Source organism: Xenopus tropicalis, chromosome 8, assembly GCF_000004195.4.
Source record: "Xenopus tropicalis strain Nigerian chromosome 8, UCB_Xtro_10.0, whole genome shotgun sequence".
Lineage (NCBI taxonomy): Eukaryota > Metazoa > Chordata > Amphibia > Anura > Pipidae > Xenopus > Xenopus tropicalis.
In genome coordinates, this window is record NC_030684.2 from 54,387,256 (window position 1) to 54,400,666 (window position 13,411).

Consider the following 13,411-nt stretch of genomic DNA (forward strand, 5'->3'; position numbering starts at 1 on the left):
CATTAAAGTCTCCTTCTTTGGGTTACGTTAAGGCAATCTGGGATAATTCCAATTACTGTCTAAAAATGTGTGGATGACAATATCCAATCTGTAAGAAATGTGACTTATTTAGCTTCTAAGTGTGTCTGTCCACTTCAATAACTGTTCACCTTGAGCAAAGCACTTTATCTTTCTCTGCCCTGGGCAATACAGTGATACTGAAATCTATTTAAATCATTGAGCCTGTAAAATATGATATGCTGTAGTGCATTTATTGACAACGCTATATATATATATATATATAAAACCTAATATTGCCTCTTTTTCATATACCTGGCTAGCTTCTCTGGTGAAGGAGAGAAAAGCATTTTTTACTTCTTTGATAAATCCCATAGCTTGATAGGCACAGAAGACCAGTGAAGTCTGGTAATTGGGATATTTCCTAGACCATATTGAAAAGTTTTTTTCCTGGCTGATTATTATAAAGAAATATTGTTTAAATTTTTTCCAGATTTATTTTTTTTAAAGAAAAGGGTACATTTCATGTGTATGTATTGTATATATTAGAAATGATTCTACTACTCATAGTTTTCAAAATATTAGAGCAATAGAATAAGAGGCTTAAATGTCCCATGTATAAACATGCATAAAACCCATGCTGCATATTAAGCATTAGTGCATTTTATGTAAGCCATTAACTGCAGGTTCAGTGTCATTAATTAGGGTTCAGTCCAGTTTTTTACTTTTACCTTTAAAGGGTTGGGTCTTACTTTTAACTGTGAAGGTAGACAGGGTAAACAGAAAGCCAAGGCAATGGGGTGTTGGGTAGGGAGCTGGAATATATAGCAATGCACAGGATGCTACCTATGCTCTAAATGAAACATTCTTAGACTTATATCAGGCAGCAAAGGTGGCTAATGTCTGCCACTGAAAAAAAAAATGGTAAAAGTTAATTGAACAGCATGAATAAGTAAGAAATAGCAGAATACATTATGGCATGGCAATCCTTTCATGGCTGAAAAGTAAAATTGAAATCACCAATTTAGAGGGCGAAGAAAAAATATGTTGCAGGAGCCTATCTAGGTGATTTTCATAAGACCTATTCAGAGAAAGGAAATTGGCAATGAATGTTGAAATATAAATTCACAGTTTTGGCAAGACTTCAGTAGGTAGGCTACCACTTATCTTCAGGTATGATGGAATGCACGAAAATCAAAATATTAATGGAAAAGAAACAAAACCTACAAAGAAACAAAAGTAGGTGAAATCTCTATTCTGAATAAACCAGAGTTCCTATAAATACTTTATAGTACTTGTTATTCCCCAAAAAAGTGGCCACTAATCTTAAAGGAGAAGGAAAGGTAAAAACTAAGTAAGCTTTATCAGAAAAGTCTATGTAAATACAGCCAAAAGCACTCACAGAAACGCTGCACTTGTCTCATTTTTTGTGAACATGTTCTTCGGTATCAGACTTCCTCTCTTTTAGGGCTCCTTCAGGTTTGGGGCACGAGTCTGCTCAGTTCTCTCCTCTCTCCCTCTTCCCCTCCCGTCTCCTGCTCCCCCCTCCCATAAAAATGCATAAGAACTCACTTCCCCCACCCTTAAGAATGTGTTATAACTGCAGCAGGAAGCTGCAAGCTAAAGACCAAGCTAAAATGGCAGCTGCTATCAGAGGGAGCTTCTAGGGCTCTTTACTCAGGTATAGTAAAGCTTTCTGCTGAATAAATAATAAATACATGAATAAATAATAGCGTTCTAGGTGGCACTAATGTGGCAAATCTATTGGTAGTAAAATGCCAATATGACTTTACTTCTCCTTTAATCTTATGGTTGTAAAGATATGCAAACTGGAAAGAAAGCTTTGCTGAACATATTTGGCATTTTATCAAAGTCACCGGAAATCGACTCAAACACTCCTATTTACCTATTTATTTCCCAGTTCATTAAAATGAATGAAACAATGCAATTCTATCTGGCATGCACCTTTTTTTGTGGAAAAAATGCAAACTCGACTCTGATTAAACAACTGTTTTGTACTCTAAAGAAAAAATGTTGTCTCCTCTTTCACAATGTAACTGTGGGGCAAATGGTACAGCCTTTGTTTATTTCTGTCTAATGTTACATATAACCAGCCTGAATTCCTGTTCTTCTGAGGTAACTGACCACTACTGTGAGGGCAAGCAAAGGACCCTGTGAAACATAACATACATAGTGCCCCTGTAAGAGCTGTGCTCTGTCTGGATCCTACAAGCAGACTAAACTGGGCATACTTACTAAATGGCACACCATTGGCCCAGCAGTATTAACTGTGATTGGCGCAATTACAATTCAGGACCGGATAGGTTCCTATAATAGCCTTCCTGAAAAATTACGTGATTGGCCCCTTTGGAAGCTGCCTTTGTGCTTGGTAGAACGACTCAAACCCTGTTCTGCATTTATGACAGGGCCTGTTCCTGTTGTGGCTTACAAAGGTAGCTGCCAAGAATTCCAATTTGTTAGTCTTTTTAATACACAAGGAAGATCACAGATACTGCCCAGCTGTAAACCATCACAGTTGTACCCAAATGTACCAGTGACCAGCATTAGCAGTGCCCAACCCTGGCACCCTCTGCAGGCAGAACCACTAAGTGCAGGCTGGCTACAATAGAAACCCTGAGGAAACCTGTAAAGGAGAAGTTACAATAAAGAGCCTCATTTCCTAAAGGCATTGTGTGTGCGAGTCCTATCCTATGCCCATGTTCCCTCATGGACCGGTACCGTTACATCATCTATTTGGTTTGAGTTCTTTATTTAATAAGCTAGCAGTTGAGGGAAAAAATACACAAAAAGCCTATCACATTTACCTTCAATATTCTGTGTATCAAAAATTGACTAAAGTGCCCTAAATAATTCACCAATTTGATAGGCTTTTTCAAACAATGTAGCCAAACTAGAATAATTCTGTTTGACAAATATGTTTTATTTATTTATCTTGAAGTTTTAAGATATGCGTGCATGTTCGTTCAGGATTTATCAAGTTATGATTGAACCTTGGATAGCTGACCTGTAGCATTCCTGCCATTATGGCACTCCCAGCATCCTCTAAGGATGGATGCTGACTAGAGATCAACATTAGATGTAGTGACAGTGAAAGGAAACTAGCCTAAAATGTCTGGATATTCACATCCTACATAATATTTGAAATTTCACTTTCAACTTTCAGTAAACATTTTTGTTAATGTTACACAGAACAATGGTTTGAGGGAAAATACCCCATGGAGCAAACAAATGGGCTAGTATAAGCAACACGTTCTTTCTGTTTGCTGAATTTTCTTGACAAAACTCAACTTTCACTGACACTACATGACTTGTATTCTATGGGTTTATTATGCTTGATTTGGTGAGTATCCATGGTAATAAGCTTTGTTGAACTCATTTACTGACCTTCCCTCATTCCACCTACTGTACACTAGTACACCCCCCCCTTATTACTACAGCTCAGCCAGTGTTGTCTGCAGAGCCCTGTTGAAAGACTAAACTCATCCCATATAAATCTAGACTTAAAAGGTCGGTTTTCTGCCTCCCTCCACACAGCTTGCAAAGTCACATTTAATATAGTAATTTAAACTTCAAAAAGCTATAAAGCCTCATAATCAGTAAATCTGTGATCTCAAAGCTGCCCCTATAACAAACCATTCCTAATTGGTAAAACCCAGAAACATACTCCTTATTACAGCTTGTGTATTGGATAATTGCAGCAATGGTGCAGAGGTAATGCTTTAAACTTGTCTTATTTTAGGGTTGAAATGCCTTGCCTGTAAGCTTTTATTCTATTTAATAATTAACGCTCCTGTAGATGGAGATTTTTCCTTTCCCTGTTCTTTTGACACTTTTCCCAGAAGATATGCCAAGGCAGCTATGGCATTGTTTTCAGTCGCTACACATTTTTACATGTTAAGGTAACAATGCATGAAAGAAAACTCAGCCTTACTGTGTCCACGCCACTTTACTAAATTGTGTAATATAGTCCAGGTTTATTCCTATCTTTTTTGAAAATAAAATAATAAAAATCTACTAAATGCATTATCTATCTACAAAGGTAAAATCCTCTCTATAGTAATGTTTTGGGTTCAGCTAGAGTGGCAGTGCCAATTCTAAAGGGTGTACACATTATATACGTGACCTTTTATGGGGAGGTTTCTTGGGGGACAATCAATCAGTTGGCTAATACAATATAAAAGCTACTTCTAGCATATGCTTACTTGTTCTCATGAGAAATTGTAAAGTGGGGAACTGGTTTATTTTTAAATTTTATGTGCAATGCAGTTAGCTATGAGTAACTTCTGTATTTGTGTTTTGGAATGTTGATCTGTGCTTAATTAGCACTGAGGTGGGTGGCACAGAAAAAAAACTTGTATTCAGTCAGAGATGAACAATCTGAACTACAATTCCAACACAACAAGAAAAGCATATTTGGGTTAAATGCACGTTTATAAAACTAGGTGCTCACATCCTGTTAGTTTATTAAACTGAAATATTGATTGAGCTTCTCCCACCATTAAAGGGAACAGTTAAAGTATATGGAAACATTTAAACAGTGAATGTAAGATTGCACAGGGTACTCTTCAAAGCACTTTACATAATTTTATTTTTCATTTCAAAGATATTAAGTTGTTCATAACAACTCCGCACCTGCTGGCCAGTTCTTCCTACTGTATGGGTTCAGAAGGAAAACAGAGAACTGTTTTGATGTTGCTCTGTAGACATTACCTTGATGTGTTGAGGCAAAGAAGAGACAAGAGGGAAATGTTTCTCTACAGTGCTCAACATTGCAAGAGACTGGAGAGGGGCTGGGAGAACTATATCCAGAGTCCAAACTGGAATAGCTTTCTTATTTAGTATTACTCCAGGCCACCAGCACTGCATGGCTCACAGCTCAGAATTCATGAAAAATCATTAAATAATGGTTAAAACTAATTACAATATATTATGGGCATACTCAGGAGAGCCATTTAAATATATTTGCATTAATTGTTTTTAGGGATTATAAGGGATTATTTGAGGGATAAGCAGATGGAGTAGCCCAAATTGTAGAAACAGAATACAGGTATAGGATCCATTATTCGGAATCCGTTATCCAGAAAGCTTATTGGCTTATTCTTGTTTCAGTATTGAATCTTATAAATGACAATACGTTTTTTAATGAAAAGGTGCATGCAGAACATAAGTAAGAGAGACACAGGTGAGAAAGAAAATGTACATAAAAGAATACAAAAGACAAAACTGAGGTAATGTAAGAAGTAGAACTGATTTGGCCAAGTGAAAATAAAACTAGCAAGCCATAAAATAAATAAGAAACAGGCAAGAATCAGATTAAATTATACTATTCATGGGAAAACATGGCCCTCATTAACTGTTGAATGGCCAACTATATTTAGGCATTAATTCCATTAATTCCATTAATTCATTATTCGTTATGAGCTTTATCTGTGCTCTGCACACTGACAGCTCCATGGAATTACTAATGCTTTTTTGCCTGTAGCTAGCAGAATGAAAACTGCTATATAGTGCAACATACAGCCAGATTTCCCCAGGTCTTGCTAGGCAAATGTAGAAGTAAAGCTTCTCCGTAATTAGGGAAAAAAAATGGAAAGAAATGAATGGATTAACTGCAATGTTTCAATAAACCCCTTGTGCACCACCTAATTCTCTGTAAAATGCAGATTCTTAAAAACTCTGAGGAAATTCTTCTTATCACGTAAAACATATTTTTGCCTGTAGTCACTAAATGGCACATTTGTGAGATACGATGAGTTTTGTGCTCTTGTCCTTTTCCCTGTTGGCTTGTTAGTATAAACAGCTCCTGGGCTACAGGCAGCAAACTGGCATTTAGCTTGGAATATATTACAATTTTGGCTAGTACTTGAATAGATCACCTTAGTTCAAGTGGGTTTAACCTAAGCTTATTTTTTGCCATCAGCACATCAGGAAATAATGTATGTTCTTCCCACACGTAAAGCCTCATAGACTTCCCTGGAATTGATAAGAATCGGGCTTGCAGTGTCAGGGTATGCAATGATATATACACATGCATTCCATCTGCAACACTGGCTCATGACCAGCAATATAGATGGGAAGCTTAATATTTCCCCCGTGACACAATGTCATTTGGCATGCACTTTTAGTGACATTCTTGGAGCATTTAAATGCTGCATGAAAACCTTCTGCCAGGCGCAAGCCTTTGGACACTGTGTTAGATGATAAATTGGGCCTTCTTGCACAGATATATATATACAGTATACTCATACATACTTACATATAGGATAAAAGGCACATCGCTGCAGGCTAAGCTTTTATACACATCACTAAATGCCAAGGTGACTTCTAGCATCCTTATATTTTATATTGGGGCGAATATTATTTATTATAATACAAAAGTAATTAATATGACAGGGATTATTAAATGGATATGTGCATTCTAAATATGCATCTTGTTTGTGACTTATTTATCCATTTTTTATATTATTTATTTATGTTCAATATTCATTTTATATACATATATACCTGTATATATATATATATTTTTTTTGTTCTGTTTATATATGTTCTTTATTCAGGGAAATGCCTTTGAGTAAAGTAGCATTTCCTTTTCAATTAAAGACAGGGGGGTATATTTGCCTGGATATTTTGCCATCTCGTGCAGTTTGAGTGATAGGTTAGGTGCTTAAGCACAATCTACTTGGGTGTTTGCTTTAAAGGTTTACAAAAAAAACTTGATGGCAATAGGTTTGCAACATGCTGGATTTATTCCTTTACATAACCCATTAAAATAAATGCCTCGAGGGTCTTGCTGAAGAGGAAGCACAATGAGGAAATTTAGCAAAGTAAGACAATTGGTCAAAAGAAAACGTGCTGCATACATCAACCATGTCCAACCCACATCCCACTGTTCTTGCTAATCCTTTGATCCTCTGCTATACACTCATTTATGCTTAATTTGCAGCAGTCTTATGATTTTAAATATGGTAAATATTGCTGGTTGCGTGGAAGGATGGAACTGAAAGAGCCACTGGTCTGCCATTGTCATCATAGCCAGTATTACATACAGTATTCATTTTTGCACATAATAATAGTAAATGATTTTAACTTGAATCCCCTCTTATTTCTCTTAGAGGGCGCTGAAATGCCTAAAGAAAGCGCTGAGGGACTGGGGAGCCAATCTGTGCTTGATTCCCTCCGGCAAGCAAGGAGTTAATCAGTTTAGCCTTTGGGCGGGAAGAAAAGCAGCTATACTCAACCCCTCCCCTTTTTGCCTTTCAGCTCTCTCAGCAGCGTCTCACTCTGCAGGCACGGAGCAGCATCTCCCTCCCCCCCACCTCCCTGTTTAAGAGCAAGTAGCTAGTAACCATAGGTCAGTAAGTTCTCTCAATTGCATGTTTTATATTTTCTTTGCAGGCTCTCTTTATGCAATAAAAAAAAAAGAAAAAAGTTTTTTTTTTTTTTTCCAAAGACATATATTTATACGTTACATATTCGGTTTGTCACAGCAAATGGCGGGGGATAGTCCTTGGCCATTTAATCTCTGGTGGTGTTTGATGGTTTTCACATGCCCACTGCATTTGCAGTGGCCGGCATTCATTATAAACAGTTATAAAAAATGTTGTTGCGATGTTTGGTAAAGTTTTGAAATACATGGCAAGGACTATTTTTCTGATGTTGGATTTCTGTAATAAAGCTGTGGCCGAACTCCACCCACAAAAGTTATGGTGTCATTGTGTTTTCTTGATTAGGCGTTACATTGAGGGGACAAGTTTGGTAGGGAGGGAATAAGTCTCCACAGTCTATCTTCCATAAGTTTAATTTAAAGTACTGAAATATTTGGAGGAGATATATAGATACCGGGAAAAAATAGTGCAAAATAACACTTTTTAGCCTTACAATGGCACAGCCCACGGTAGCTGCCTGTTGCAAATGATTTTGGGTAATGCTTTCTAACAATGCTTGCTGCATCACGTATATTGATATCTACAGAAGTAAGAAGGATGTTGACCTGTGCTTCACCATTAATTTTCTTGAAAAGGAAGTGAATACTCTTATCAAAGCACAAGAATATATGGGGATTTCAATTTCAGTGGGATTCATGCTGTGAAATAGAAGGGATCATGCAAAATTCTACTGGCTGTCATTTGACAACTGTTTAGTGCTGCAAAATTCACTGAGCAGCAGGTGTGCTGAATACTGAAGTTCCACAGTGTGATTAAAGGGCATGTTTGGCCGCCTATAAATTGCGCATTTAAATGAGAAGCTTTTCCTGAATAATTTTATAGTTATTTTATAAAATAAAATGGGATATTGAAAAATGTACATTATGTTGCAACAAAAGAAGGCAGCACCTGTACAAAACATCTACAGGAATGCATTTTAATAAAGGGGTATTTGTTATTTTAATAGTGGCATTGTTATAGTGATGCACAAACTGGCAAAGCATTTGTAATAATTCTCATTTTGCAGGCAGTTGAAGCCCTGCATAACCTCTGTTGGAGAGCCATGGACTAAGATCTATACACAGGGCTTTTATGTCCTTGTAGATGAATTCAAGGTGACAAGACCCTTGGAAAAATCAGGAATACTTCTAATGCAAGTTGCTGAAGTGCCCTACAATATTTCACATGATCTGGTAACCTCAGACTATGTGGTTTTAGAAGCTGCACATACACAATGGCTGAAGGATGACCCTACTGATGGCTAAGGCAGAGTTATTGGCTGTTTTTATTTGAATAACAAAAAAGCAGTGTATGACTGTTGATCAGATACCAAAATCAGTGGATTCCTAAGGGCTGTGACAGATGTGGAGATTAATCTCCCCTTAATGCCATCCCACCGGCTTGAATGTAAATCGCCGGTGGGATGGCATACGTGGCGCCGTGATTTCCCGAAATCGCGGAAGTTTCCTCTGAAGGCAACTTCCGGGATTTTGGGAAATCGTGCCGCCGCATATGCCATCCCACCACCGATTTACACTCAAACCGGTGGGATGGCATATCAGGGAGGTTAGTCGCCGGTGACTAATCTCCCTGTCTGCCACGGCCCTAAAATAAGCATCTTACCTGACTCATTGTTTTGTCTTGTCTGGTAGAAAACAGGCAAGCAAGCAGTTTGCAGATCCTAAGCACATTATGAGTATTTTTTAAGCAATTAAAAATACTAAACTGCGACATAAAACATAATAGAACCATTATGCACATTTAAAGGTGCATGTAGTGAATTGGAACAAAGTAAAGAGATTATGATCTGGCTAATAGCAGTTAAGAAGAAAGATTCTAACAACTTACGGATTTAGCAGTTGCTGAAATATACTGGACAACCATCTCATGTTTTCTAGTCAGATCCTTCTGTCGTAATGGGGCCTTGCGTTCTTCATTTAAATTCATATCCTCCTGTAACATACACAAAGCAGTGGTAAAAATATATTGTTAATAAAAGGCATGAAAATGCCCACCCACTACCAGCAATATTAAAAAAGAACATCTGTATAGCCAAAGATAGGGAGTAGAATGCTTTCCTATTGTTGGATTATGCAGCACTTCAATGGCAACTGACATCATTGCAGTACAGTAATCAGACATTTGCTTTGATTTTACAAGTATGGGACCTGTTATCCAGAATGCTCAGGACCTGGGAAACTTTAATTAAACTTAATAGAATTTTGCCACAATAAGGATTAATTATATCTTACTTGGGATCACGTATAAGGTACTGTTTTATTATTACAGAGAAAAAGGAAATTATTTTTAACCATTAGAAAAACTTGATTAAAATGGACTATCTGGGAGATGGCCTTCCCATAATATGGAGCTTTCTGAATAACAGGTTTCCAGATAACAGATCCCATACCTGTACTTACTGCTTTCAGACAGTTTTTCATTGACAACTATTGGCTACTGCACTTGGGCATATCTGCATTTTATTAATACATATATCTGTACCAAGGCTCTTTTGCTTCCATTTAGAATCAATACTGAAGTCTCTGGCAAATGTAAAAGATAATCCTGTATGATCAGGACATTTTATTAAAATATTCACTTTTAGGTTCTGTTTTGCAATTCCAACCCGCATGCTGCATTTTACTTAACAAAATATAACTGTAATATGAGCAGAAAAATGAGAGAAAATGTCAAAAGTTCATTTCCTTGTTTTTCTGTTATTTGCTGCCTTTTGTCATTCCAGCTGCTAGAAGCTTGCAGATTGTCATCAGATAGAAGTACAGTTTGTACAGCCACCAGCAGGGGTGAGGATGCTACAATTTATCTGCTCTATGTAAATGTATCTGCTGTCTGTCCTATGTGTTTTATTTCCATAGAAAAGCCTTGAAGGCCATAGATGTGTAAGATATTCTTAACAGCTCTGAGGTCCTTCTAGAAACAAATATATTCCCCTCACAGAACTGAGAGTTCACTAGGAGTGCATTGTAAAACCTCTATACTTCTGAAGGTCGCTTTTGTTGTGAAAGTATTATGAGTATTCTAAGACTGTATTTATTTGCTTGTTATAAATTGTTGAAAACATTATTAAACAGGACCATGTCACCCTAAGAAGTAATTTCAAATCCTTTTCTATCATGTTAGTTGAGCAAAATAAACTTTACTTAATCTACTGTATATAAATTATTTAAATTTAGTTTCCTTCAGTCTTGGAATTCAAAGTCATAGCAAGAAGGTAGGCACTGTTTTGTGCACATATTTCGTATTATCCCCAAATCTTGCTATGCGCCAGAATGGGGAACCTAATGCCCATTCTCAGGCTACACAATTATAGACCATTAGGAAGGAGGCATGAGGTGGAGAAGTCAATAATTTATTGACAGCTCAGATTTAAATACATTTATAACAGGTATGGGTGTTTTAATAATAAATTAAAAAAAGAATTTGGATTCTCTTGTTTAATTTGAAAGGATTTTTATTATCCAGCTTTTAAGGTGTGGGTGACAGGACCCCACTAATAATAAGTCTTACAGGCCAGCTCAGTTATAGGCATGTAGGGTAAAATTAAGTATGTTTTCCCGATAAGAATATTATTTGAGAAAAATTGTCTTGAGAATCACCCAGTGAGGTTCAAATACTGAATGGTCAGTGCAAAATGAAGTAAAAGGAGGCAATTCAGTGTAATAATACCGTTACTGGCAGGATTCAGCACTGCATTTTGCAAGACAAGATAACTAAGAATTCGCTCTCTTGTCGTACTTTGTTAATTCTTTTTATCTGATTCTTTCATGTACACATAGTTAGACATGTACAACGAGTCTACTGCAAATTTAGAAAACTAACACCCATTGTCCTATTCGAGACCTGGCAGCAGAGACGTATCAATTCCTTGATACTTATGTTTGAGCATCAATATACCAGTAATGCTGGTTGGTTTTCTATTGTTTTTATTTTGTTTTGTTTACTTATTTATTTGTGCAGTCATTATATACTGCTTGCATATATATTAGGTATTAAGGAGGATTGCCAGTTGTACACCTTTACAGCTGTTGGGAGATTACATACAGGACACCTACATTATCACTTGGATGTTAATTGGCTATAACTCACAGTATTTCTTAACTAATATATTGGTGGATGTTGGGAACTGTAGTCCAGTAACATTGTAGACCCAATTGTCCATAACTTTTTTGTTTATTAGCAAATGGGTTTCTCCTTCTGCCCCCTTCCCATTACATTTCTGAATCCAATGACAGCATATACAAAGCAGACCTCTAATAAAGCAAACAATCTAATTTCTCCTGATTATCACAGTACTTTTGCTTCTTACAGTCTGTTGGCTATGCCTTTCTGTACTTTCCATGCAACTTATTGGACTTGAAACGGACTATTCTTCCTGTGCTCTCTGTCAGTATTTCACACAAGCCCTAGGAGACTATTCCTGCATTTCTGACCCTTCAAATGATCTGACCAGTTGTTAATCTGGCCTAAGATCAGATGTTTATGGTCTGCTTTATAAAGCTTCGCAATAAGCATTTAACAGAAAAACTGGCTAGGCTTTGTAGAAAGACAAACATTGTGATTAACGCGGAACAATTTTGTTGGAATGGAATACAATGTTTTTAATTTATTTTAATTTTATCAATTATCTTTTATCTATTTACTCCCATAGCCTGCATTAGTAACTGATACATTTGGTAGCGTTTTAGTTCTTTGTTAATGGGAAATGACTCAACCCATTCAAACAAAGTATGTGGCTGTTAAAACAAAGATCATGTATTTAGTATCATAAAATGGTTGGAAATTATAGTTCCAACCTAATCGCATAATGGCTAGTTTTAATGTGAAATGTATTAAAACCGATCTGCTTATTGTGTTCTTTACAAAATGAAAAAACATCACTGCCTGTTTTAGTCTTTCCTCGCCGTGATAGCTGCTTACTGTAAACACACCAATAAATAAAGATGTAGCATACCCATTCAATACAGTCCTAATGAGAGAAATCATGTGGGCAATTAATGTAACAATATCCTGAGTTGACAATATGGTTCAGTTCCTTGCCTGTTGTTGGCAAAGACCATTCAGGGTGTTATCTGTTCAGTAATATATATTATTTCAGAGTGTCACTGACTAGTTAACATGCACAATGAACCAATAAATATTACAGTGATTATTACTGTCATGTTGTGTGGTCTATTATAAATAAACCTGTTATCTAGAAAGCACAAAATACTGCAATGAAAATTCCCGTAGTGCCTTATTATTGCTGTAATACAACAGTAGTATGTACTTAAAATAAAATAAAAAGAAAAAAAACTATACCCCCCAGAATGAATACTTAACCAACAGTTAATATCATATTAAGTGGACAATTTGATTCCCACCAAACTGCTATATATACCCTTTTACACCTTTTAACCCTGAGCCACCATTTAGTGATGGTCTGTGTGCTCCCTCAGAGATAACATGACAGGAAATAATGCAGCTCTAACTGCAAAAGGAATACGTGTGTGAGAATAAGACAGATATTTGTCCATTAATTGGTTCATGTGACCTAACATGTATGTGTGCCCTTAGTTTGTTTGCTAGCATCATGGATTGTACAATCCCTGGGGGCAGCCCATAGTAAATGGCAATTTTCTATTTAGGATTACCCAACGGGACAGACTACCAAAAGAGTATATTTTTATAAAAATGGTTTATTTGGTTGAAGCAGGGTTTTCCTTATGAACTTGTATATATATTTGTATATATGTTATATTATATATATGTATAATATATTTTTATAGAGATCTACAATGTTTGGAGGGTATAGTTTTCCTTTAACTACACTAACATAAAAACATTTTTATAGCAAAACAAAACAGACATGGAGGAAAGACCCCTTTCCGCCTATGTAAAGCATCCTAGATAATACATCCTTTTAACCCTACTGTTCTTATAGTAGAAAATATAAACTGTATTCAAGTCTT

The 13,411-nt window shown here is 36.4% G+C and overlaps 1 protein-coding gene across 2 annotated transcripts in view; it reads right to left on the bottom strand.

The window, feature by feature from the left end:
* Positions 1 to 13,411, bottom strand: part of diaph2 (diaphanous related formin 2) — a 760,530-nt gene that overhangs the window by 677,051 nt on the left and 70,068 nt on the right. For both annotated transcript variants that reach the window (XM_031890756.1, XM_031890755.1), the window contains exon 4: positions 9,291 to 9,395. In XM_031890756.1, the coding sequence (XP_031746616.1) occupies positions 9,291 to 9,395 (105 nt within the window). The remainder of the gene's footprint in view (positions 1 to 9,290; positions 9,396 to 13,411) is intronic.